Here is a 25,640-nt window from a genome sequence, read left to right as displayed (position 1 = left end):
CGCGTCCTCCAGCGGGGACCCTCCGTGCATGTCGACGGGGTTGATGTTGATCTTGACGCTGATGCGACGGAGGAGGAAATCGAGGACGGTGATCTCTCCGTTGGAAGAGGCAAGGTGCAGAGCCGTCCTGTTCAGCTCGTCGCACGAGTCCGGACTCGCTCTGTTCCTGATCAGCCCGTCCATCGCCTTCACGTCCCCCGCCGCTGCCGCCATGCAGAGCTCCGACGCCACGTCGATCCCCAGCAGCTGCCCACCTGCGTCTCGTAGCATGTCTTGCACCTCCACCCTGCCATGCCGGAGGGCGTCGGTGAGAGGGGAACGTCCCTTCCTGTCCTTGCAGTTCACATCCGCCGCCCTGCCCAGCAGGAACTTGACCAGCCCCAGGTGCCCCTCGCACGCCGCGATGTGCAGCGCTGTTCTACCGTCGTAGTTGGGCTCGTTGACTTCCACGCCGTTGGCGAGGAAGCGTTGGATCTGCTGCTCCTCGTTCCTGAATGCGAACTTGCAGAGGAAAACTCCTGCCTCCGGGCTGGGGAGGGACAGCGTCTGATTCTGCGCTCGCAGCAGCGCGGCGAGCTGGTCGTGCCCGTGCCGCACAGCATCGTGCAGAGCAGTGTTCTTGTACTTGTCCTTGATCGAGACGCTGGCTCTGTGCTGCAGGAGAAACTTGGTCGCCTCCACCTGGCCCTCGCAAGCAGCCACATGGAGCGCCGTCCTCCCGTTAGAGTCTGTCTCGTCGACGTGCAGTCCAATCTTGAGGAACCTCTCCATCTTGTCCGTCTCCCCCCGCCCTGCAGCTGCGCAGAAGGCGGCGATATGTTCAGCCTTCCTCCGCTGGTTCAGGAACGCTACCTTCTGCTCGATGTTGGACAGGATGACCGCATCAAAGTTCGCCTCCTCCTGCACCGACTGCTGGTACGCCGTGGGCAGGCTGATCTCGTCCTCGTCTCCTTTCAGCGCCTCCTCCCTCTGCTCGATGATCTCCTGCGCCGACCGCAGCGTGCCGAAGCTCGCAATGCTCTTCCCGTACCTGCTCGTCCCAGCAGCGCTCCGAGCATACTTGGTGAGCTGGAACTGCCGCAAAGCATTCTGCGCCACCATCTCCTCGTCGTCGGGGTACGCCTTGAGGATCGGCATGATCTGCGACCGCACCAGCTGCAGGCAGATCGCTCCCGACCTGCTCGCCCTCGCGCTGTTGATGTGTCTGACCCCGAAGAAGAAGCTCAGGTCCCCAACTGACCCCCCAGCAGGGACCGTCTGGTCGTGGATGTAGTTCCCCTCGGAGTCCTGCATCAGCTGGTCTACGGAGCCGGACACTATGAAGTACATTTCGTGCGCCACTGTGTTGGACTGGTACAGGAACTCGTCGGAGCCGAAGTGCATCTCCCGCACGAGGCCCTGGATGTTTGCCTTCAGCTGAGGGCTGCAGCCCAGGAAGAGCGACACGTTGTCCAGCCGCTCCTTGGTCATGTTGGACGAGATCTCCATGCGGAGGGAGTGCGAGACGGAGTCGAAGATCTCGGATGCGCTGATGAAGTTGGTCGACCCGGAGGTCCCGTGGAAGTAGCGGCGGATCTCGAGCTTGAGCTCGTTGGGCAGCTCGAAGCCAGCCAGGTAGCTCTCGACAGCTCCGATCTCCTCCCTCGCCTTGAGTAGCTTCTCGTCTCCCTTGAGCACTCCCGTGGAGATCTCTCCGATGACGTAGTTGAACAGCGTGAGTTGGATGCTGAGCAGGAAGATGGTGTAGCCCAGCTCCCCGTAGTTTTGCGGGTCCATATCACCTATGACTCCGTTCCCCGAGACTGTGTTGGAGATCCAGTAGAAGGACAGCAGGTACTGGTCCCAGGCCCCGGACTGGTTTGAGTAGATGCCCCCGTAGCTGGTGTACTGGCTGCCTCCTCCCGTCGCCGACCCTCCTCCTCCTCCTCCTCGCCTCGATGACTCTAGAGGAGGCTCGTACCTGCAGGCAGCTTAGCTGAACACATCAGACGAGCTCGAGCTCACCAGGTGGGCAAGGACGGGCTCTCTCCGATCCCCCTCCTCCCCATGAGGAACCAGAAGCAGCTGATGATATGGAGGACGCCCCCGATAAGGATGGCGAGCCGCACGTTCTGGTTGGAGGTGTTGAGGTTGAAGTAGCCGGGCTTCGAGTCCCGTGCCATGCTGATGATGTAGAGGACCTTGGGCAGGCGGAACCAGCTGCAGAGCTGGAGGGAACCGCCGCTGAGGAACCCGAACCAGTCGAAGGGAGTGGCGACGAAGGCGTCAAGCCAGAAGTCGTGCGCTAGGAAATGCTTCGTTATCTTCCTCCTCTCAGTAACCCAGCGCGACCTGCGGGAATCTTAAGGATGCGAGGTGGAGGCGGAGAGGGCGGGAGAGGGAGAGGAGGGGAGTGATAGAAAAGGGTGGAGAAGAAAGGGCAAGGCAAGATCAGGGAGCATGTGAAACGGAATTAACAGAGGAGCTTGGAAGGAAGAGGAGGGAGAGAGGCGATGGAAATTCGACTCACTGTTTGTTCATGTAGGCAATGTTCATGGAGATGAAGAGGTTGATGAAGACAAGTGAGTCCAAGGTGACGTTGAACGCAACCAGCACAGGGTTCGTCATGGTGGTGAAGGGGAGGTAAGCTATCTGAATGGGGGTAAAGATGAAATAGAGGACTGCGCAGGCCTGCTGGACAGTCCTCCAACAGAGGAGGGGCGTCGAGAGAGGGTTGAAAACTGTTCCCTTCTCGCCGATGAAAGCTTTCTCATAGCGCAGCTGATTGATATGCTTGTCCTTCAGAACCCTGTCGATCTCCGGCCACGTTATTGTCGTTGCCTTCTGACCATCGATAGAGAAAATCTGCTTGAAATTTACAAGAGAAGAAAGGGAGGAGAGGGATGGGGAAGGAGTCAAGGAGTGAGGGAGAGGTAGGAGAGGTAAACAGACCTTCAGGAATTCGTTGACATGAAATTCGCATATTTCACCGTTGAAATCGGTCAAGAGAAGGGAGAGGAACGGAAGCATCTGCGTAAAGAACAGTATCAGGATCAGGATCAGGATCAGGATCAGGATCAGGATCAGGATCAGGATCAGGATCAGGATCAGGATCAGGAGTCAGGGGGAACGAGAGGTCTTATGGGGGGAGGTGGGGTTTACCTGCGAGCGGGCCATGGCCTTGGACGTGTTGCCGACAGTGGCACAGAAAGTAGGCTCATAAGCAGGCAGGAGGTCATCATGGAAGAGGAGGGTAGCAATGGACTTGTTGATGAGCAAGTCTTTGATCTTCAGCACATGATCCATAACTTCCATGGCCACCACCTGCTTCTCCTGCTTCTCCTGCGTATCAGCTTCCTTGTAGCCCACCTCCACCACCTCCTGAGAGTACGAGCTCTCCTTCCACAGCGAGAAGGAGTTGGAGAAAAAGCTTCTGTTCTGCTCCGGATCTCCATCGTCGATGTACTTGATCCACCGCGTGTACCACTCTGCAATGTTCATCTCCGTGGGGCACTTTCTCGGATCGAAAGCTGTGGTGAAGAAGTTTTGACCGACCTGGAGGCAGACCGTCATGTACAGGTGGTAGGATGATAGTGGTGGTGATGACATGATTAGGAGGGAGGGGAGGAGGAGGAGGAGGAGGAGGAGAAACATCTTAGATGAAGTGCAAGTAGGAAACGTCGAGAGCAGCTGGGATGTACGTCAAGGTAGATGGGCTCTACCTCTCCTAGGAACTGTCTGACGGAAGCGACCTCTTTGTAGTAGACCACGTTCAAACCAGCTGCAAACACGTCCCAGGCGCTGTCGATGATTCGGATGCCGCAGTCAATAATCCTGCGAGGCTCCCCCCTCGTTGAGCTCCCGACGACAGCGAATCGCTTCTTGTTGGACTTGGCCAGCCCCCTCCACAGCGCCAGCGCCAACGAGATCGACTGCAAGGGACCGAGGAAGTGAATTTGAAGGTGATCGTGAATTCTGTCCATTAGCGCTCGGATCTTGAAAGTGACTATGTTGGACTTGGGCAACCCGGCCCGCTGGCTCAGCTGCTTCCGCTCCTCCTCCCCCTCCTCCTCCTTCTTGCCCACGTTCCCGTCTTGAGGAGGGTCCGAGGACTTGGAGGAGCCGTGCGTCGACGAGAAATCTTCCAGCTGCATGGAGTCCTGCAGGATCTCCTTCTCGTACTTGTCAAACTCCGACTCCTCCGACAGGGCCTGCGACAGGGCCACCACGATCTGCGACCTTGCCTGTTCAGCAGGTGAGTCAGTGAGGAGGAGGGGAGGAGAGCGGAAGGTCAGGAGACCGTCTCACCTGTACTATCACTGCCATGTCCGACTTCCTGATCTGAATCAGCTCTGACTTCTGAGTCGCGCGGATGAGGAGGATGGGAGCGAAGCCCGTCAGCAGCCAGACCTCTCCGAACATGGTGTTGGCCCCGTATTCGAGCCTGAGACAGATGTCCTTGCCGTCATTGTGGAACATCGTCCGCACCCTCCCGGACTTGACGATGAACATCGAGGGCTCTTCACTCTTAAACTTCTGGCCCTGCGTCAGCCGGACTGTCCTGCTCCTCCACGCCAGGAACTTGAGGTGGGAGAAGCAGAGGACTCTGAGGACCTGGGACTTGACGAGGGTCGACAGCTTCGACGACTCCTCGTCGCAGTCCTTGCACACGGCAGACCGGAACACGTTGCTTCTGCAAAGGAGCGACTCGGGCGTCACGGTCTTGACCTCCCAGTCATGCCGGGTGGGAGAGACGGCGCTGAAGAAGAGCTCTCGCATCTCGAGGTGGTTCAGCTCAAGCTGGATGTGCTCGAGGAACAGCGGAAAGGTCTCGTATGTCAAGAACGCTCCTCTGGAGTACCCTGATCCCAGCAGCACCTGGTTCTGCTGTTCCGCCACCGCATGGAAGGCGTTGCATAGCTCACACCACATGTCTTCCACCTTGTTCAGGTTCATGAGGGCCTTGTTGAACTCCTTGGCAAGCATCAGCTTCCCCTGCCTGCTGTCCCTTCCCTTCTTCTCCATGGAGGCGATGATCTGGTCCAGCTCCTCGAACAGCGCAAGGGAGTCGTTATCCACGACGGCGTTCATGAACTCTGTGATGTCCATCCCAAGCTCGAGCTTCTGGAAGAACGAGCGAGAGGTCGCCTCCACCCCATCCTGCTTCATCTCGATCACAGCCGTGATCCCAACATCGATGGGCCCGAGCCTGCTGTTGTTCACTTTGTCGATCACGCGCCCGCAAGTCATCGTGATCTCCTTCAGCCTGTCGTAGAGCTGCTGGTGCGGCTCGATCTGCTCCGAAAGCTTTTCCTCCACCTCATGGAACAAGCTCTGGATCTCGATCGCGCACGGGATGAGCCCAACACACGTCTCGTGAGCCGTGTAGTACTCTTGGTCAGAAGTCCTGGTGATCCGCATGTTGTCAAACCCCTTCTCTATCAACGTCTTGATAAGAGATCGCACATCTGACATCTCAAGGTTGTTGAATCTCTCCAACACCTCCCTCTCGTGCTCGTTCCTCCCGTACACTCCGATCTTCCCTCCCAGCGCCTCCATCAACTTCGCGCACTTGAGATGACGCAAGGTCCCTCCCAGCAGCCCCTCGTCTATCGGCGTGTGGCCCCACCGATCTTTCACGTTGGGATCTGCCGACACCCCCAGCAGGTGCGAGACCGCGAGAATCTTTCCTTTCGATGCCGCAAAGTGCAACGGCCGCCTCCCATCGTAGTTGGGCTTGTCTGCGAGCAAGAGGCTGTCAGAGGACAAGCTTCCGCCTCCTCCTCCTCCTCCTCCTCCTCCTCCTCCTCCTCCTCCTCCTCCTCCTCCTCCTCCTTTCCTCTTTCCCCAACCTTCCTCCACTTCACCTGGGTCCACTCCACACAGATGCAGCAGCCGCAAGTGAGGGACGTCCCCGCTCGACGCTGCCTTGCAGATCTGCTCCGGCCCTGCGCTCTGCGGCAGCAAGCCTCCCTTGTAGTGGATCTGCTCTGCAACGTGCACATGCCCGTTCTCCACCGCGTCCTGCAGCGGCGTCCTCCCCCACCTGCTTCAGCGTCACCCTGGCGGGGCTAGCAAAGAACCTGCCTCACCTGTCCTTGGCGTTTACATCTGCCTGCATGCTGATCAGGTACTCCACCACCTTGTCGTTCCCCTGGGAGGCTGCGAGATGGAGGGGGGTCCTCAAGTCGCTGTCGGTGGTGTTGGGCGTTATTCCGTGCTGTATGATCAACTTCAGCGCCTCCAGCTCCCCCTGGTGCGCGGCCATGGCCAGCTTCGCCGTCGAAGTCTCAGGGTCCAGCTCGCAGCTCCACTGGACCAGCAGCTGGACTACGGGGCCCTGGTTCGAGTTGATCGCGTCCTGCAGCGGAGTGTTGCCCCACCTGTCCTTCTGGTTCTTCAAAGCCCCTTCCTCAAGCAGCAGTTCCACAACTCGAAAGTTCCCCTCCGACGCCGCCATGTGCAGCACGGTCTTCCCGTCGTAGTTGCAGGAGTTGATCCCCACGCCCTTCCTGAGTACCCTCTTCACCTCCTCGATGTCTCCCGCAGTGGCAGCGTACGACAGGGAGAGGAAAGCTTCCTCCTGTCTCCTCTTCACCGTGTCCTGAATCAGCTTCCTGAGCGCGATCGCGTCGGGGTCTTCGTTCTCCTCCACCACCGTCCTCTCGCTGTCTACGATGTCATTGCCGTAGACATCCAGGTTGAAATTTGAGAGGATGTTCTTGGTGATGATTTCCATCTGCTCTGGATAGTTGGCAAACAGCTCTTGCGCCGCCTCCCTGCTCAGGACGAGCAGCTCGATATCGGCATCCAGAGGTGACCTGACGGAGTACTGCTGCACGACGCCAAGGAAGAAGGAAATCTCTCCGATGATGGAAGGGTCCTCCACATCGGAGCGAATCACCTTCCTCACGACATCGTCGTCTACCACTTCCACGCTGCCGTCGATGACAAACGAGAGCTCCAGCACCATCTCCGACGCTCGGATGAACTGGTCCCCCGGCATAAGGAAGACGGGCCTCAGGAGGGTCACCAGGTTGTTGAGGAACTGCGGGTTACACCTGTAGAAGACACCTCTGGGCTTGCAGCACTTGTCGATGGTTGGCCTGAACCTTGAGTTCGCCACCTTCACCTCAAGCGACCGGGGCAGCTTCAACGAGGCCGAGGCTTTCCTTTGAACGCTCTTTTTGTACTGGAACTCGAAGTGCTGAATGAGCTTCTTCCGGACGCCGGCTGGAAGGCGACGAGCTTCTGCGAAGGTGATAACTTCTGCCATCCTCTTCCTATGGGCTTCAGTGAGGGGGTCCTTCTGCGAGACAAGCAGGTAGTGGAAGAGGCTACCCAGAATGTAGGCAGAGATGAAGATTGAATTGTACATGACCAGAATGCTCAGGATCATTTCAAGAGCATTGTTTGGAACGACAGGAACATATCCAATAGACGACAGACCGTCAAAGCCCTTGTACAGGCACAGAAGGTATTTCTGTGGTATGGTAGTCTCGTTGGAGTAGAGCGGGAAGAAAGTGTTGATCTGTGAGATCCATGTGGTATCATTGTCATTTTGGATCCTTGCAACCCAGAAATAAAGACAACCAATCCAATGGCTGGACATGATGATCACTAGAGCGAACTTGATGAGCTGCAGCTTGCTGATCGACACTGATAAGTTCATCTCCATGGATCGGAAGAAGCGATAGAGCCTGTAAGACCTCGGAAGGAACCTCAGCATCATGAGAATCCACCAGGCATAGAGTGGCGTAGAAGGATCTGAGTAAGGCAAGAAGAAGAGGCTGGGCAAGAGCTCAAGGGGAAGCTTTTGGAACACATACTTGTTGATGATCGCCCTGCGATCTCTGAGGACGACAGCCTGGGCGTTCAATTTCTCGTGAGCTCCTTGCATGTGCAGCACTTGAGCCGTGTTCATGTAGATGAGACCATCGATCAAGAACAGCACGTCACAAGTCAGATCCAAGGCAAACAGCCACCCGCTCCTACTGGGCTCCCCCAGAGCGAGTCTGAACCCACCAGCCCACAACTCGTAGGCTAGGGGACAACGAAGAAGTAAAGCCAGCTGCTCAAGTAGACATTGTCGGGTTCAAGGAGGTCAACCTTGAACAAGGCGGTCTTCTCCTGTGGCAGCACAAACCTGATCCTCTGGCGCTTGACCACGCTCTTCTGACTGCTCCTCCCCTTCACGTCGCTCTTCAGGCATGATTTCAAATGAGCTCCTCTCCTGGCGTGCAGTATCCCTGAAGACAAGGTTGAAGGCGAGCTTTCGAGCCTTGCAAAGCTACGTCGTTTTCCAGTAGCGCTCAGAGTATTTTTAGCCATTCGGCTCGTGTAGGAAACGAGATCAAACCGTTTTGGTTCTCCGTTCCGTTCTTCGACCACAGGCGCTGACCATGACGCTCTGCGCCGTTTTCCCAGCAAGTCGTTGGCCATGGTCTGAGGCTGTTCAGGCAATGCGGACACCCTGCGCATTCTATCTCTCCACCCCCCCATCTTCTTGCTCTGAGTCTCACCGCCATTTGATTTACCTCCATCCTCCATGTTGTCCTCTCCCTGCATTCCTTCCTTACTTCTCCCGCAGTTTCATCAGGGTTGTCTAGCCACTGAAGTTTTGTGAATCATCATTCTGTCTCTTGATCGTTTCATTTTCTTTCTCCTCCTCCTGCTCCTGCTCCTCTCTTCACCCTCCAAACCACATGACAAGCATCATTTCAATCCCTGTGCATCCTTCAGGCAGTACCCCACCCTCCTACACTTCCTGCTCGAAAGAAATCTATGCTTGCATCTACCCCTTGCACTAAACTCATATCCACCCCTACAAATATCAAGCCTACCCACCCACCACCTACTCACTAAATCAAAATTAAAAGTGTTTTACCTTCTTCCCACCCCACCCACCGTGGGAACTTCGGAAAGACCGAAATTACACCCTTCATGTACCCACCCCCTCCCTTCCAACCGACAAGTAAAGATAGAGTAGTAAAACCATATGAGCCCCAAACTGTAGCTTTTGGTGATTCAGGGGGAACTCCTTGATCCAAAAGAGTTCTTTTGAGTACCTATAATGATTTAACTACGAGCAAGCCGCTGACCGCCGGGGCCTCTGGCCTGGACCGGGTGGCCGCGCCGAGGCTCGCCGGGACTCCGACTTTAGTTAACTTACACGGTGCTACTAAACTTGGCGTGGCGGCCGGGCCGCCCGGCCGCCGGGGCCGGGCAGTGGTGCCGGGCTCGTACTATCGGACTCCGCCGCGAGATCCGGCGAGTCAGTAACCAGTGGCACTAGCCTAGCCTAGTACGGCGACGGTGGCAACCTCAGTTAGGAGTCCTCCGAGCCTCTACCGTCACTGTACGACGGTACCGCTGCGCCGCGGCCGCTCAGTGCGGCCAGTGTGGCCGTGACTGACGGTGACCGTACGGCCGCTGAGTGAAGCGGGGGGCCGGGCCTAGTACGGTAGGCCAGCCTGCGTCTGAGTCACGACTGGCCGGGCCGGCCCGACCGCTGTCCGGGCCGGGCCCGGTCCGAGTCACCCGACAGTGGCGCGGCCGGGGACGCCAGTACTGTACGGTACTGTGACCAAGTCCGGTCACCGGTCACGGTCGTTACGAAATGGCTTTTCAGGGGACAAGGTGTAACGGAGAATTGTTCCTACCAGTAGCCCAAGAGTCAACCTGCCCTTTCATCGAAGAGGTAACATGCTGAATGTGGCGCGATGAGAAAAGCTGCTGCTTGCTTTCTCTGCCTCGTCCGAATATCAACGATCCCACTCGATACACACGCTTCTGCTTGCCCTTACCTTCCTCCTTGCTAGCTACTCCCATGCAATGAAATGCCTTGTGTTTGTTTCTGACTGTGCGTATGGTTGATTTGCCTATCCTGCACAACTACCGCATCCACCACCATATGCTAAGTCTTGCAACATCCTTTCTTTGCTATAATATCTTTTCGTGACTTGGTTGTCTGAATTCTGTGATCACTGCTGTCTATCTGCAGGCATCTCTTTTGCCTGCTTGTTCACATTTCTTGTACACTCCTCACATACCTTTACCTGCATTCATACAAGACGCTTGAAGAAATTCGCTACGATGATATTTCAAAAATGCTGTGACTTGTCTTGTATTCTCTTGCTTTTTTTCGTGCAAAATATACATTCTTTTGTCTGTTTCTACTCCTCCCCACGCATGGTCAAGGGAAATGGATGAATTTGGTGATTTATATGTTGTCATAACTTCTCATAAAGTTGAATATGATTTGGCTGCGATGCTCCCGATGTTATGTCCTGCTTTCACAAACTCTGTAACATGCGTTTTGTATCTCGACAAATCAAATTTTTCTCAATGGTGATAATGGGTTGACATCCTTTTGTAGAAAATGATGTTCAAGGTGTTGCCAATCCGCTCCCTCGACCTCGCCCCCTGGACCTGGCAGAGCAGCTGGAACAGTGACATGCCCTCCTTCTTCCAGGGCATGCCCAACGGTGTCTACGACAACATCTACGACGACCTTGATACCTCAACTGTGTCCTACCACACCACTGAGGTGAGAGAGAGGGAGGAGGAGGAAGAAGAAGAGCTAACGCGGCTTGTGCGAACAGCCTGTCGACCCCACCGAGTATCAGGAGCATTGGCTCGGAGATGTCATCAAAATCTACTAAACATTTTGGTGGAGCAACTTGCTCTATACTTGTTCAATAGAAGAACAATACACAGCTAAGCTAAGATGTGCTGCCTCATCGAAAGCAGTTGTGGAGCAGTAAAGCAAAGAATCCATCATCGCTCACAACATCACTCGCACGCTCCCAGAACCCCTTGAAATCCTCTTTGGTCACCTACACATCTGGCTTAGCAAAGCAAAACCATGTATTTCTCGTCAGTACATTGGGAGACGACTGCTTGATCGAATCAGCTTCCTTCACTATCTGCACGTGAGGTTGTCAGATGGCTCAACATAATGAGATCATGGTTCACTTCATCGTCAGGCTGCTCAAAACCGTCAAGAGCGAATGGCCAGTTTCCTCTCCTGTTTTCTGTAGACTCGTAGCCTACTGTTGCGGGTCTCATGTCCGACTGGGATGTGCTGGATAGCGCTCGTGGCTTGATGAGGGCCATGACGAATCTTGCTTCAGCTTGCTTCAAGTGTTGTTGTTAGCTCGGGTGCAATTGAGGTCAGACTCACCTTTGGGGTCAGTTGCCTTGCTACTACTTCATGGATAGAGCTGAAACAGGTTCAGTGAAAGAGCGAGAGAGTAGTTTTGGTTGCAAGAAACAATACCGGGGATTGAAGCTAGTAAGGAGCAAGTGGAGCGAACACTCGGACCGGTCAGACCTAGAGCAAGACATTCACATCCTCTCCTCCACACCTCAGTGACAAGTTACCCTCCAACCACAGCCCGCCATAGACTTTCCACCATGTTCTGCCTTGCCTGAAGACCTCACTTCACGCATGCAGCTTGTGACAGCAAGCATCAGTCTCCAGCACCTGTGTGAACGGATATCTTTTCCCAGCTTGTCCTAGAGGATTCCTTCCTAGCGGCCCCTGGTCCCAGCTAGTCAGGAGGAAGCAAAGCCTAGCAGCTCACACACCCGATGCTGCTGGAAGGCGTTGGCTCCATGTCCGTGCCCCAGGTTCATCTCCACCGCTGGGCTCCAGCCCGGAGTCTTGGCCCCCCCAGCTCCCTTGAACGGCTCAACAAGCTGCTGCATGACGTTGGGTTCCTGAGCTCAGGGCGGTAAGAGATCACGGGAGGATACTCAGCTACTTGCCTTTGCTTTGAGGACATGTCGGTAGTTCGGGTGCAGCATGTCCAGTGGAACATTCTCTACCTTGGCCTGCACGACAGCTCGACCCTGAGTGCATGCATCAGCGGCCGCTCGCTCTCTGTCCTCTGCTTCACCAACGAGTCCATCCGATCCCAGATGCGCTTCGGTTTTGGGTCTAGCTGCACGTCAGTAGCAACAAGAAACTCCGCCGCTATCTCTTTGCCTGTATGCTGAGCGCCCCCTCCAAACCGACAGTCATGGTTGAACTTACACCTGTGCGGGTCTCAGCGACGCTGCAGTCAGGCGCATGCTGCTCACCTGCCGTTGGCTGTGTCTCGATCGTCCTCCTTCCAGTGGAAGTCACATGCTCGATCTGCCATCCCCTGGTCGCGTCAGGGGTCAGGAGGACACGCGGTTCATGCTATGACGGTTACCCCCCGGGGGTAGCCGAACGACAGGCATGTCTTGCCCATGTTGGGACCGCGCAGGAGGAAGGGATTCTCTCTGTACTGGATCTGCCTCTTCGCATCGCCAGGCTTAGCAAGGAAGTAGTTGGGCTGCGCTTGTCCTTCATGCCGCTTCAAGTTCGCCCGGCCGGAGCTGCCAGCATGTGAGTCATCCGAGGCAACAGCATTAAGAGCTCATGCTCACTTTCTGGAAGCCGACCTCATGGCAGACTGTCCTCCTGCCGATCTTGACTGATGCCCAGACTGCTGCTGCTGCTGGGATCCCCTCGGCGCGCTGCTGCCAGCACCGGAGCCCTGGGGGTATTCAGTGAGCAGAGTTGACTTGAGCAGGAGAAAGAACCTCCATGGTTGCTTGATGGAATCAAATCTTGTTGACGGCAAGAGGTGCCCTGCGGAGAGGCTTGTAAAACTATCAGCTGATGAGAACTTGCGATGCGAAGAAGGTGAGTTCGCATGCACCAACGGTCATTCCATCCTTCCACCCGAGGAGCTCCTTCACTCCAATCCTCCTCCCTCCCTCTCTTCAGCTAGGTACATCATTGGCCTCCACTCTCAGCTGTAGGGCGATTTTGGTGACGGAGCACGGAGCTACACACGATAATGTGCTTTCAATGTGCCTTCACGTAAATTTCTATCGATCAAGGTCCTGCTCTTTCGCTATCACCCTCAGCATCCTCTCTCCTCCAGGACATGCTTTGATGATGCCGCTAGAGGTCTAGAGAGAGGTTGCAGGGAGGAGCAGAGGGGAGGGAGGGTGCCCGGAGGGAGGAGGGGAGGGGAGAGCCTCATCTCTACCACGAAAGGTGAATATTTTCCTAATAGCGATAAAGGAAAAAGAACCAAGGGTCATACCCTGCGCCGTTGTCATTTGCCACACCTTTTTGAACTTGTGAAACATCGGCCCGCACGCCTCTAATAACCTCCGCCCCTCCATCTCTCCTCCCCCCGAGACAAACACCTCCTCTTCCTCCTGCTCCTGCTCCTCTTACTGCTCGTGATTCTTTCCTGGCTATTCTCACCGCCCTTGCATTCCCTTCTAAGTGCATGATGACGGCGAGGAATCGGTCTTGGAACACAGAACACCCTTCTGTCCTCGATTCGAATACGAACTTCAGTGCTGATGCAAAGAAATGTTTCAGTATAGCTCCATTCAAGTGTGGAAATGGAATGTATCCGATGGAAATGTGTCCGGTATCCGTTATCCTCTTGTCCCACCTCCGTTTCACTTCTGACAAGCTTTAGACTATCAGCCAGCAAGCAGATTTCCTGAATGACGTGATGAGAAGAAGATGTGTGTAATTACGATGTTCTATTCAATCCCGACATCCTTGCAGCCGTTACACAGCAGATCGCGATTCCAACTCCAATAGAAAGTAAGTCCTTCCAGTGATGCAATAAGAGATTGAAAGGGAGCAACAAGTTCATCACACTTGTACCTTCACATTACTCCCGACCTTTCTTTTCTCTCCTGCCTGTTTCATGTCAGAACATATTATATAACATCTGGAATAGAATTTTATTTCTACCTTATTCCTCGAATCCCTGAGTCCAGCAAGTCCAATCAAAACTAACGCCCCTCCCAGCGCAGTGGCAGCTATTTCCTAACGATAGCATCAGTTGCATGAAAACATCTATTCATCCCAATATGTAAACCATTGAATATGATCGAGGTGTGCTGATTTCGACAGCCTTTGATGTGAGTTGGAACTTTTCTGCAAAGTCACGTAAAGCTTTGACAAAACGTAGTCAAGGGTGAATCTAGTACCTTCTATGAATCTGAGTTGAGCTGGTGAGGGGACCTTTGTCCAGGAGACTGCAGAGCCTTCATACATGATTTCAAACATCTTCCTTGTACAATCCAGTCTCCGCACCCTTTCTCACAAGATCCAATGCAAGCCTTTGTCCCGTGCTTGCAAATAGCTCTTCAACAGCTCGGGAGAAAATCTTGCGAAAGAGAACATCATCAGCACGACAGCAGAGCAATCTTTCCATGCACCTGTCCTTCCGCTGGATCCTTGAAGCCCCTTGCTCGTCCTCCTGCGACGACGAGTAGAACACCAACACCCCGAAGCTCTCCTGTACTGATGTTCAGGCCCTCAGACGATGACAGGGTTGACAAGAAAGACGAGGGAGGAGGTGAAAATCCGCACCATCCGCACGTTTCTGGATGATAGTTTCAAGACAGTGGTGGGTCAGTGCTGTATCAGCATCTGAGTTGGACACCTGGATCTCGAGTGAGAAGGGGCTGGTGAAAGTGGATTAGAGATGACCAAAAGTCTTGACTGGTTGGCGTCTGCAACAAGAATGCAGGCGTTGCATCCATCGAGATTGCTGAAATTACACTTCACATAATGCGTACTTAGAGCTGGAAAAGGAAAAACGGTAGAAGAGTCCAGCGAAAGGGCGAGATGTCTGAAGGGAGGGCAGGATAGGGGATGTGGAGGGCGAGCAGAGAGATGGCAGGATGTGGTACATCAATCGAGATTGTTGTGCACTCTCTTATGAAATGGTCTTTGAAGGGACCAGAGGGGGGGGGGGTGATGAGAAGGAGCCAGGAGGGAAGACTCGTACACACAAGTTAGTGCCATCCGGGCCAACAGGACGCATTTCTACACTCGCCCCAGGGAGGCTTGACAGGAAAGCATTGACATCTGCGAGGGCTGCCATGCCGATCGTGAGGAAATTGTCTATCCCTGCTGTCAAGATCTCTCACCTCCTCTGCTTGATCCTGCCAAGCACAGCTTGCACCCTCGTTCAAGTTCCTCCCCAGCCATTGCCAACTTTCTGTCAAACCCCACCCCCACCCCGTCTTTCTTAAAGAAAAAATTCATAATAGACCACCCCCCTGTAGGGTACTTTGGGAGTTGCCCGACTGAAGTAAATTCCGAGGGAGAGGTGGAGGAGAACGAGGAGGAGGAGAACGAGGAGGAGGAGAACGATGAGGAGGAGAACGATGAGGAGGAGAACGATGAGGAGGAGAACGAGGCGGGTATTGACGTGCATGAGCAGCAGCAGCAGCAGCAGCAGCAGCAGCAGCAGCAGGATCAGGAGATTCTGGTTGGCGTCTAGTTGCTGCAGGGGCACCATTTGGTGATATTGGCTGATCATTCCGTAAGCTGTATCGACGACGGTGAGGCAGCAAAATTTGTTTCCTGGAACGCAACAGAGAGGTTGTAGCCAATCCTGCCCCATTTGGCGAGAGGTGAACGCATGACGTGTAAGACTTCACAGCAACCGCAACCCTCGAGGAAGTAAGATGTGGGGGTGGTCAACTCTCACACGACGTTGCTCAGGTATGTATCAAATTTATTGCCAACACACTAGCAACGGGGAGAGAAAAGGCTTAGTAGATGCCGATGACATTGCCAATGTACTCGTTCTGGTACTCGGTGGGGTCGACAGGCTGTTCGTACAAGCCGAGTTAGCTCTTCTTATTCCTCCTCCTCCTCCCTCTCTCTCACCTCAGTGGTGTGGTAGGACACAGGTGAGTCATCGAGGTCCTCGTAGATGTTGTCGTAGACACCGTTGGGCATGCCCTGGAAGAAGGAGGGCATGTCCTTGTTCCAGCTGCTCTTCCAGGTCCAGGGGGCGAGCTCGAGGGAGCGGATTGGCAACACCTTGAACATCATGTTTGACTGCAAATGCTTTGTCAGCATGATGGTCGCTTTGCAATCTAGCGAATCCCATGAAACAAGGATTCGTATACATCCAAGCGTGAATGACTGCAACAGAATACCGTGCTCTCATGTAAGTGGAGGAGGCACAGTGCAATCACAGCCTGATTCATATGCATCTTTCAACTTTCATCTTGAACACGAAAGGGAGCGCTAGGAGCATGATACACATTCCAAACAAGCTTTGTGGCACACACAGCCACAGGAAAACTCCGAACATTGTTACAATGTTAAACCATTGTTACAATGTTAAACCATTGTTACGAAAGAGCAATCAATTCGTCTCCCTGAACATCACTACGAGAAAGGGTTCGATCCGAAATGTCGGAGCAAGAGAAACGAAGGGGTTCAAAGTTGACGTCAACAAGACAGCTAGGTTGTTTTGATTCAGGATGAAGAGAAGGGGACAGCGGAATCAAGAGCAGAGGCAGCGGAAAACGAGAGCAAGAGTGTTGCAATGGTGGTGGTTGATGGAGGATGTAAGAAGGGTGGACGAGGAGTCGATCATGAAAGGAGAACAACATGCGACAAAGAGGAAGTGGACTACTGCATTACCTTCGTGACCTTTCGTACGCTTCGGCTGTCTTTTGATAACTCTCCGGGAAATATTTCACGATGGTCATGAAAATCTTTGAAACCAATAAATTCATGTACTACCCTATGGAAAAATATGTTTTCTCAAACATGTGTCCCCTTACCCCAAATGTTATCGATAATCTATGGGGTACTATGGATATCACTTGTTTTCGAAAGGGCTCAAATTGAACACAGCAGATAAACATTTTGAATCCAAATCTATGCTAGGTCATGACAAATTACTAGGACCCGGTTCTACTGGAGTATTTTCAAACTAAGACCTCGCTAGAACCAATCCAAGAGTCAAAACAGTGACCCTTCGCTATTTGACTACCCCTACCCCTGGTGGGATACATATGACTCGCCTTGAAGCAGGGGTGATGAAGTATAGCATACTAAAGTTTACTCAAAACAAACAATACGGGTGGCGTTCAATTGTAGTAGAAGGGGGGGTAGGGGGTAGTGCTCCTAGGAGATTAGGAAGGGGATGTGGCCCGCGCGCTGTCTCTTCATCATTTGATGTTTCAGATCGCAATGCACATGCAGCGAAGTTGAGGACAGGGAGGTAGCAAGATGAGGAAAAGAGGAGGAGAAGAGGAGGAGTGTAGTGGAATTACAAGCCTTCATGCAGCTGATCAGAGATTCCTACCGTGGATGTTGGAAGGGAAGTTGTCAAAGCTTTGCAGGAAACCGTGAATTTTCCAAGAGGTACACTTTCTGCCGAAATGGTTTCCTGAGCCTCGATTGGATGTGAAGCCAGTATAATTTGGTCTTTGATGTATCTCTGCGATGTTGTGCATTATCGACGTACCGTGACGATCGATAGCTGAACTCTGCAGTAGTTAGAGATTGGTCGAGAAAGACGTTAGGTTGTATAACTCGCGCACTGATTTGACCTTATTGAAACAGAATGCGCTCTCCCCTCTTCAAGATCGTTAAGAGATCCTCGATGCTCGATGATGCTCCATGGACCTGGGGTGGACACTGGTGTGACGGCATGCCCTCCTTCTTCCAGGGCATGCCCAGCGGCGTCTACGACAACATCTACGACGACCTCGATGACTCACCAGTGACCTACCACATCACTGAGGTAAGAGAGGGAGGGGGAGGAAGAGGAAGAATAAGAAGAGCTAACTCGGCTTGTACGAACAGCCTGTCGACCCCACCGAGTACCAGAACGAGTGGCTCGGAGATGTCATCAACATCTATTAAAACCCTTCGCATCGTAGAAATACAACCGTGGGTCCGTGTAGACCGAGGACTTGTTTCGTCCATGCTTAAGACATGTGCTTTATTCTATCGGCACTACTCTCATGTTCCGCCCTCCTCCTTCTCGTCCTCCTCCTGCTTCAGCTGCCGTCGCAGAGATGCAAGCTTCTGCAGATTTGCCATGTTGAGACTGCCTGTGAAGACATTGTGAGGTCTTTGACGCATATGAGAGCGTGAAAAGAGCTCTGGGCACCTGTACTTTGTCTCTCCTCCTGTGGCACACGGCGACATCGGCATGTGTTCCCTGGCAGGTTGAGGTTCTGCCCACCTTCACCAGAAGTCAGTCAGGCTTCCATCTTGCGTAGGAAGGCTCAGGTCGTTTGACTCACATGTAGCGCAGCGACCCTTGCAGGTTGGACTACAGACCTTTCGTAGGGGGATCGCTCCTCCTAGCGACTCTCCAACCTCAGGCTGCAACGCTATCATCAGAGCAAGCTGCGCAGAGAGAATATCTACGTCAAGATCGATGTAGTTGATGCCAGCTGAGAAGTCAATGATGGAATCGTCGACCAGATCTACTCAGGTTTCAGCAGCGTGCGCAGGCGCAAAGCCAAACCTTTGTTCTCTGAGATCTCACTCACGTCGTCTGCCCTTCTCTTCGCGATCTGCAACGCAGGGTTACACCAACCAAGCGGACCTTCTGCTCCTCACCTGACAGAGCTTCCGCCGTGATGCAAGCACAAGCGAGAAATCACTTGAGATGGGAAGATGAAATTCTTCTAGACATCTTGGTGAATTCTCAGAAGGAGAAAAAGCGAACAGAAGAAGAGCACAAAGCAACTAGAGCATCCTCACGAGAGGACCAACCTGTTGCAAGTGCAGAGTAGATGGGATTGCATGTGAACCTTGAGGAAGTATTCCGAAGCCATTTGCTGGACTTCGATGTCAATCTGCAGAGGAGTATCACATGAGAAGAAGTATTGCCGTAGGCACCATGGAGAGAAGCAGGAGGTTTACCTCAAGATCGCCGTCATCTCTCTTGTCGATCTCCACCCCTTCGATGCCGATGTCGCGCAAGGGGATCTGCAAACATCACAGGAGGCCGATGATTGTCGTCATGGCATGCTCGCAGTGCCTTACCAGCTTACGAAAGAACTTGCTGCTCGTCCCCGATATCGCGAGGCCTGACTCGATGTCCGACCGAGTCAGTCGCAGGTTTCCCGATGTGGCCGACTGCCTCCTGCTCACACGAGAGCTCCCTGCCGGAACGTCCCCCTAGGCGGAGAAGGGATGAGCAAGGGAGGGAGGGAGGGAGGGAGGGAGGGAGGGAGGGAGGGAGAGCAATGACAATGACAAGGTGTGCTCTCACTATCTTCAACTTCCTGGCTTCCTTCCTCCTCTTGTCGTGATGCCCCCCGGACATGGCGTACCAGCTGCACGGCTTGGGAAGCAACAATGCCCGAGAGCCTGCAAGGCAGACTGTGCTGCGATGGTTGCGACATTCATGGCCCTTCCTGGGCAACGATCGCGGCACTGCACCAAGTCCGTGCAGGCTGAAGGAATGAACGAGGGGGAGGAGGAAAGCGAAGGCAACAGCTCTTCCCAGCATTGCTGACTGTTGATACGGTCGAGTTGTGGGCGCAATGGAGGGGACGAGGACAAGAAGGAGACGAGGCAAGATCAGCTGTCGCTCCTGCTAGGGAGGCTGGAGGAGGAGGACGGGAGGAGGGCAGGGATGAATCGCTTTTGAGATGCGCCCACTGGAGTGCGGGGTTCTTATTTATTGAGAGGGGGGGGGGGGGGGGGCAGGGATGCGGGTCGAGCAAGCCTGTACAGTGGGATGTGCGAGGGAAGATGGCAGAGGATGCGAGGGAAGACTGAGGAAGAAAGGAGGGTACGAGGATGGCGGTAGAATGCGAGAAGGGATCCGATGCGGGGAGAATTGCCGGGTTGATCCGTAGAGGAGACGGGGGAAGGAACGAAAGGAATGTGGACTATGAAGGAGGGAGGAGGGAGACGCTGTGGGGGAGGGAGGAAGGGAAATGGATGTTGACACATGAGATGGCTTGTGAGATGAAACGATCATGCCTTCAGGCGGGATGGAAGGACCAACGTAATCGTGAAATTATGGTGAGGAGAATCCATCATGAAGCTTCAGGGAGACGTGTCAGTGAGAAAATCTCAGTGATGGCAACATGAAGAAGCTTTGCGTGGTACAAGGTTGCAAGTGTAAAATAGCTCTAGCGACCGCAGCCACTAGCGAAAAGACGAGAAGGAGAGAGGGGGAGAGGCAGGTGTGTAGATGCTTGAATTCATTCTCCTAAGCCGAATCATCATGCTCCTCGTTCCTCGTGGGTATGAGACCACCATCATCTCGCAGCCTTCCATCGCCATCAAGGCCGGGAATGTCGCTGCCAGCATTTCGCTTCATGAGGTCCATAATCCTCTTGATCTCGGCGTCTCGGAGTGTGTCGGAGGTTGAATCTTCCTTGGGAGGTGCCGACCTGCGATTCTCCTTGTTCTTCTTCTTGCCCTTGCGTCTGTTCTTCTCATGCTCGGAGCCCATGCTCTCGTCGCTGGAGTTCTCCGACTCGCTGTCCTTGCGCTGGTACTTCTTCCTCCTCCTCCTCCTCTCCGAGTCAGAGTCCGACAACCTGTTCCGGTCGCCGCCATTGAAGACGATGTCGCGCCTGGGCCTCCTCCTGGACCTCCTAACAGAGGTCAAGGTCCTTCCAAACATCTTGACTTCGAAGGTCTCTCCTGCCCTTGCGTCCTCGTACCTTTCTGTGTTCCCTTTCTCCAAGTCCTGCTCATACTCTGGCATCAAAGTGCCGTCCACGTTCCTGCCCTTGACGTAATCCCTGTCCCACTTTCCATTCAGGAGCCCCCAAGTTGTGGCCCACAGGAGAATTCCGTAAGTGTTCTTGCAAAGAGCGTCTCCGAGAAGATACAGCACTGAACTAGTGTTCTCGCTCATAATACACGCTCCTGTAGAAGAAAAACTCCAAAGAATAGGGTATGCCATCCAGGATACATAGAACACTATACGCATGAGTTTCAGTCTTTCAACCACCTTGAGTGACATTGGGCTTCCGATTGTTTGGAAATCATGAATTGTTATCGCGAAGATTGCAAACGCGACAACCATCTCGAAAATGAAGAAGATGGAAGAGATGAAGCAATATAGCCATACATGCAGGGGATCGAGAACGACAGATGCAGTAATTCCGAATACGGTGCAAATGCTACTTGCCGCGATCATCATTGGATTCAAAGGGATGCTCTGACAACAACAATCATTGAAAGAAGATATGCATGTCATTCGTTGTTACCTTGTATTTCACCAGCGCCATGTTGCTCACTAAACCCAACATGATGGGACAAGTACATAACCATGAAGCCATACGGGCCCATGGAAGGTACTTTCCATTAGCAACTCGGATGTAACCATTGCCAGTGAAAGCCAAGCTGTATGTAATCATCTCTGTTGTCGGGAGATAGATTGCCTCCCATGGGACTTTGGGCGCTCGTGTCACCATGAAGAACACCTGACATGCAGAAACAACCGCCTGTCTCGCGATTTCAATGCAAGAAACAAGCATGAAAAACAAACTCGTTACCATGACAAGTTGCACATACTTGATGCCGTCCAAGGTGATCAGAGACTTCTCAACGCAGAACTGATTTTCTCTTGACCATTCGCCGTAAATGGCAGGATCGCAGGTGATGCTTGACATGCTTCAGCTGCTGCAAAAGGACATGTTATTAGCTCGAGTATGACAACAGAGAGAAGAGAGGAAGAAGAGAGTATTTGATCACAAGGCGCATGCTGGTGACAGGCTATCTAAGAACTCTAAAGTTGATATGGAGGAAGAGATCTGTCTTGCCATGTGCGACTATGTACAACGATTGGCAAATAAATGATAATCAAGAGAGAGACAAAACTTTGATTGTCACACCCATGGATTGGCATGGACATGCAAACAAGCGTGATATTGCATGTAAACCATGCAAGTAATTGTTGTTCTAAGCCGTGATGAATGAAGTTTCAGCGACCTATATGCTGAGACCTTCTAATGATACCGCAAGGGCCTTTTAAAGCAATGAAAAAGGAGATACGGCACATGAATCGTCAAAGATACACTCTTGAGGAAGATGCAGCAGTTCGACCGATCAGAAGGACGCGAATATGGGTGAAAACTTAGTCTTATCGAGCAGGAATCTTGCTATTTGTTGAGAGGACTCAGGACAAGAAGCATCTGCAAGCAGAAGCGATACTGCGAGGGCGAGGACGGCGAGGAGCATGCCAATGGGTCTTACGGGCGTAACTTCCTTGACTATACCTTAGTAGGCCCGCCGGTCCCTTGCAGCGACCAGTCGCAGCTGCCTCCACTAGTCCCAAGACTTAGGGAGGGTCCCATGGTCCATGGGGGTGGGGTTGTCTGTGCAACTCAATTCCACGGGTAGTAAGGCCTGGGTCTATCTATACAAAGGTGGGGGTACTGCCAATAATTGCCAGGAATCATTGGGGTACTACGGTGACCTGTGGAACCCGTACCTGGTAGGGCCTGAGGGTGGGGAGTCGTTACTACCGGCAAAGGGACGCAAGAGGGCCGCGGTTCCAAAGGGGGTCCTGGAAGGTGGAAGGCCCAAAGATGCCTGCGGGAACATGATGGGAAGCGAAGGCCCTCTGCGATATTTCAGGGGGAGGGTAAGAGGAAATCTTCACCATCCAGTGCCATGGTACTGTACAGGCCGGTCGCGCGGTCCCCATTGAACAGTAAAGTTGCGATGACCCCTGGTTGAAGGGGGCGTTCAATCATTGAATCACACTGGGGGGTCAGGGGGTACTGTATCGGGTACTGGCAGCCTCGTTCAGAGGGGGGTGGGGTACTGACAGTCAAACTCGCCGGGCCTCTCCCGTAAGAAAAAGATGCCGGGGGAATAGCAAGTTGCCTTCAGGACCCCGTTGTCCTCCCACAAACTTAGATCAATGGGGCCCGGTGGGTAGGGCACGGTTGAAAAGGTTCGACAGCCTGACTTGAAGAGGTTTTTTTCTCCCCGATCACTGAGCTCCCGCGGCCCCGGTCACCCGGTAGTAAACTGAGGCCAGTCACGAGTAGGGGTTCTTATCCCTTGAAAAGAGCATAATGCCTGAGTATCACTGAGTGCGGCCGGGCCCGGCATGGCCCAGTGCCGGCCGGGAGACGGTCACGCTCGCCGGCCGCGGTGCGAGACTCGTTAAAAAATGTGACGTTGAACCAACCCCGGTACTCAGCAGACATCATCCTGCCGACTGCTGTCCCAAGCGCGCCCGGGATGCCAGCGATCATTCGCCGAGTCACGGCGGCGACCGTCGGTGTCACGGCCGCCGGGCCGGCCGCCCCGGGCGGTCGGCAGTGTCAGTGCGGTGGCGACCGGACGGGCACCTGCGAGTCACAGAGGCTGGGGCTCACCAGCCGGTGGGGGCTCCTGGATCTGGCTCCCGGATGATCTGGGCCACGGTCCGAGCCCGCCGGGCTGTGAGCCTCAGCGGACCGGGATCGCGGCCGGACTGAGTTGACTCGTGACTCAGTCAGTAAGGGCTGGCCCGACTCACTCGGTTCTGCGGCTCCGCTAGTCAACCGGCCATGTTTCTATATCGGGGGGAGGGCGGTGAAGTCGGAAAGCAGGTAGAGGGGCGGCTGCTCGGAGGACAGCCACAGACAAGCTGACTGAGGCTCTTGCTCCAGACATCCTACCTCCGGTGATGGTTTGACAATACCCGAATCTTTTCATCAGTGTGTCTTGGCTAAGGGAGTTTCAGCGGCGTGATTTGAAGATGAAGGACGTGAGGAGCTTGCTGCTCGTGACACTGGTACTCCATTCTGCAGAGATCCTGTCAGCGGGGACCTATGATACGCTACATCACAGCCTTGTCCTAGAGATGCTGATCAACGATGCTTCAAAGGGCTCGGAGCTGGCAGCAAGGGCTATGGAGTGGTCAGCTTCGGTGACTTTGGATGGACATAACATGCAGCATGTGGTGGAGGAGTCGACTGTGCGACGAGAGTTTGCAGTGAGACGGATGTACCGCGATGTTTTCTTCCAGTGCGCGATCTCCAACGTCAAGGTCGTCGTCAACGAAGCTGCAGTATGTCTGCCATCCCTCCTGCTTTATGGGTTTGACCTTGCGTGCTCCAGGTTCCTCATACGCAAGAAGTCTTGAGCAGCAACGACAACCCTGGGCTGTCCGTTTGCAGGCTGGCCATCGATGCTTGGCCTGAAGACGTAGTAGCGATCAGGGATTTGAACATCAAGATCTCATACACCTTGGAATTCGGCGTGCACGGCATGAAAGACGGAACCTTCATGTCGGCCATCGCGCTGCCCTCCTGCTCCTTCTCGTACTGCCCCACCTACACTTCAGTCAAGGTGCGGTGATCCGTCTTGCTTGGTGGGGGGGGCGTTGACATGCGTCAGGTCGTGTTCCTGGTCCCTGGTCTTGTCAAGGCCGATTGTTACGCAGCGAAACCTGCTGGACAGCTCCTTCCTGCTGATGCCTCCGGCATCCCAACGACCGTAGAGACTCTGGCGGACCAGGTCTGTTGCCTCCTCGCTGCTTCCCGCCTCCGCTGACCCCTCGGCCTTGGCGTCAGTCGGGTCAAGTGACGGTGACTCAATCGCTTGCCATGGAGCCAGCGACTCCTCCCAGCCCTGTTTCTCCATGGCAGACTCCGCCCCCCCTATGGATCGCCTTGGTACCATCTTCGGTCTCCTGCTGTCACCTTGGTGATATTCCTTGACAGGTCGGCCAATCCAGCACAGTGAAAGGATCGACGACCTGGTTTGTACAGTGATGCGGCCAGGAGGAGGAGTTGACTCTCGCCTGCAGGTGCTTCAACCCCGGATCAGGTCTCATCGCCATTGCCGACGGTCACGATGGCAGAAATGCGGGTGGTGGTGGGGGGGGGCAGAGTGGATCTTCGGGGCCTCAGCAGAGCACGCAGTCAGGCCCAGGAGGGAACGCACAGACGTCCTCCAGTCCCTCCGGCACCTCCGGCACAGATTGCTCGCCATGTCCTACTGGCCAGTACGCCTTGCAGACGTGCTCGCAGCTGGTCAGCAGGATATGTACTGCTTGCGCTTCGTGCAACCCAGGGATGTACAGAAGGGGATGCGGAGGAAGTGAAGCGGGGGAATGCGTCCCTTGCCCGAGCGGTTCATTTGCTTCTAACTCGGCCTACCGCACAGAGTGTTCTCCATGCAGGGCGTGTGGGAGGGAGGAGTATGCCAGAGGCGAGTGCACAACCACCACGGACAGCGTCTGTGCAGCATGCAGCAGCTTGACGTGCGAGGCGAGGAAGGTGAGGCGAGGATGCGGACTAGGGGAGCAAGGGGAGTGCGAGACGGACTGGGACGCTGTGTTCAACGCGTTTGTCAACTCCACCATTGCAAGTGGGAGGGATGCGCAGAGGGCGCTGGGGGCGATACCAGGAGATAACAGCAGGTGGGATAGGTGACAACTAGTAAGTAGCGCTCTGACTTCTAGTCGTAGGAGGAGCAATTTCTGGAGGGAGTTCGTGGCTGCTATCAACTCATGGCTGCTCCCTATGCTGCTCTTCATCTGTTTCTTTCTCCTGTGAGTATCCTCCACGCCTGCTCTCAGCTCCCTAACGCCATGCAGGATCTGCTCGATCTACTTCTGCTGCTTCGCGCCCGCGAGGAGGTGAGACAGATGTTCTCGGCGTTGCACTCTCTCACCTCCTCCTAGGATATCGTCAAGAACTTCTCCTCCCTACTCCAAGTACGGCACTACTGCTTCCTTCCGGCTGCCGCTGTCAGGATACAAGGAGGAGACGGCCGTCTCCGTCACTGTCCTTGACCAAGTGCCTCTCTCTGCCCATGAAGGAGCTCTGTGAAGAGCAGGAGGAAGGTGGAGGGCGGGGGGAGGAGGTTTATGTCTATCAACTAAGCAGTTCAATGA

The 25,640-nt window shown here is 54.1% G+C and overlaps 9 protein-coding genes across 9 annotated transcripts; 3 read left to right on the top strand and 6 right to left on the bottom strand.

Moving 5' to 3' along the window:
• Positions 1–354: 354 nt before the first annotated feature.
• On the bottom strand, positions 355–6,718 carry GUITHDRAFT_88116 (hypothetical protein; the record flags this gene model as incomplete). The annotated part of the gene is made up of 3 exons (XM_005829247.1): positions 355–780; positions 5,890–6,028; positions 6,363–6,718. Coding segments are annotated over 3 exons (921 nt in total), but the record flags the coding sequence as incomplete, so codon positions are not given.
• A 3,645-nt stretch (positions 6,719–10,363) lies between these two features.
• On the top strand, positions 10,364–10,643 carry GUITHDRAFT_111598 (hypothetical protein; the record flags this gene model as incomplete). The annotated part of the gene is made up of 2 exons (XM_005829246.1): positions 10,364–10,528; positions 10,584–10,643. 2 exons carry the CDS (start codon positions 10,364–10,366, stop codon positions 10,641–10,643), a joined length of 225 nt encoding a protein of 74 aa, XP_005829303.1.
• A 75-nt stretch (positions 10,644–10,718) lies between these two features.
• GUITHDRAFT_111597 (hypothetical protein) lies at positions 10,719–12,561 on the bottom strand (the record flags this gene model as incomplete). Its single annotated transcript, XM_005829245.1, has 14 exons — positions 10,719–10,817; positions 10,866–10,907; positions 10,957–11,118; positions 11,165–11,204; positions 11,261–11,314; positions 11,365–11,411; positions 11,468–11,524; positions 11,572–11,703; positions 11,812–11,835; positions 11,883–12,021; positions 12,067–12,131; positions 12,183–12,348; positions 12,400–12,509; positions 12,556–12,561. 14 exons carry the CDS (start codon positions 12,559–12,561, stop codon positions 10,719–10,721), a joined length of 1,143 nt encoding a protein of 380 aa, XP_005829302.1.
• Positions 12,562–14,738: 2,177 nt separating this feature from the next.
• GUITHDRAFT_153583 (hypothetical protein) lies at positions 14,739–14,996 on the bottom strand (the record flags this gene model as incomplete). The annotated part of the gene is made up of 2 exons (XM_005829244.1): positions 14,929–14,996; positions 14,739–14,875 (listed from the first exon to the last, which is right to left on the bottom strand). Coding segments are annotated over exons 1-2 (198 nt in total), but the record flags the coding sequence as incomplete, so codon positions are not given.
• Positions 14,997–15,558: 562 nt separating this feature from the next.
• On the bottom strand, positions 15,559–15,844 carry GUITHDRAFT_111596 (hypothetical protein; the record flags this gene model as incomplete). The annotated part of the gene is made up of 2 exons (XM_005829243.1): positions 15,559–15,618; positions 15,677–15,844. 2 exons carry the CDS (start codon positions 15,842–15,844, stop codon positions 15,559–15,561), a joined length of 228 nt encoding a protein of 75 aa, XP_005829300.1.
• Positions 15,845–17,375: 1,531 nt separating this feature from the next.
• GUITHDRAFT_111595 (hypothetical protein) lies at positions 17,376–17,677 on the top strand (the record flags this gene model as incomplete). The annotated part of the gene is made up of 2 exons (XM_005829242.1): positions 17,376–17,555; positions 17,618–17,677. The coding sequence occupies 2 exons, from the start codon at positions 17,376–17,378 to the stop codon at positions 17,675–17,677; spliced, it is 240 nt and encodes a 79-aa protein (XP_005829299.1).
• Positions 17,678–17,776: 99 nt separating this feature from the next.
• Positions 17,777–19,283, bottom strand: GUITHDRAFT_141270 (hypothetical protein; the record flags this gene model as incomplete). The annotated part of the gene is made up of 10 exons (XM_005829241.1): positions 17,777–17,868; positions 17,928–18,002; positions 18,064–18,145; positions 18,191–18,249; positions 18,291–18,339; positions 18,386–18,461; positions 18,542–18,624; positions 18,692–18,757; positions 18,815–18,949; positions 19,044–19,283. The coding sequence occupies 10 exons, from the start codon at positions 19,281–19,283 to the stop codon at positions 17,777–17,779; spliced, it is 957 nt and encodes a 318-aa protein (XP_005829298.1).
• Positions 19,284–19,994: 711 nt separating this feature from the next.
• GUITHDRAFT_111593 (hypothetical protein) lies at positions 19,995–21,411 on the bottom strand (the record flags this gene model as incomplete). The annotated part of the gene is made up of 3 exons (XM_005829240.1): positions 19,995–20,957; positions 21,007–21,243; positions 21,295–21,411. The coding sequence occupies 3 exons, from the start codon at positions 21,409–21,411 to the stop codon at positions 19,995–19,997; spliced, it is 1,317 nt and encodes a 438-aa protein (XP_005829297.1).
• Positions 21,412–23,495: 2,084 nt separating this feature from the next.
• Positions 23,496–25,575, top strand: GUITHDRAFT_111592 (hypothetical protein; the record flags this gene model as incomplete). The annotated part of the gene is made up of 9 exons (XM_005829239.1): positions 23,496–23,807; positions 23,858–24,088; positions 24,137–24,256; positions 24,313–24,414; positions 24,463–24,500; positions 24,549–25,163; positions 25,212–25,295; positions 25,341–25,382; positions 25,428–25,575. The coding sequence occupies 9 exons, from the start codon at positions 23,496–23,498 to the stop codon at positions 25,573–25,575; spliced, it is 1,692 nt and encodes a 563-aa protein (XP_005829296.1).
• Between the last annotated feature and the right edge of the window lie 65 nt (positions 25,576–25,640).

This window comes from Guillardia theta (genome assembly GCF_000315625.1).
Source record: "Guillardia theta CCMP2712 unplaced genomic scaffold GUITHscaffold_53, whole genome shotgun sequence".
Classification (NCBI taxonomy): domain Eukaryota; class Cryptophyceae; order Pyrenomonadales; family Geminigeraceae; genus Guillardia; species Guillardia theta.
Note: the sequence above shows the minus strand (reverse complement) of the source record. Positions and strands in the feature narration are given on the sequence as shown.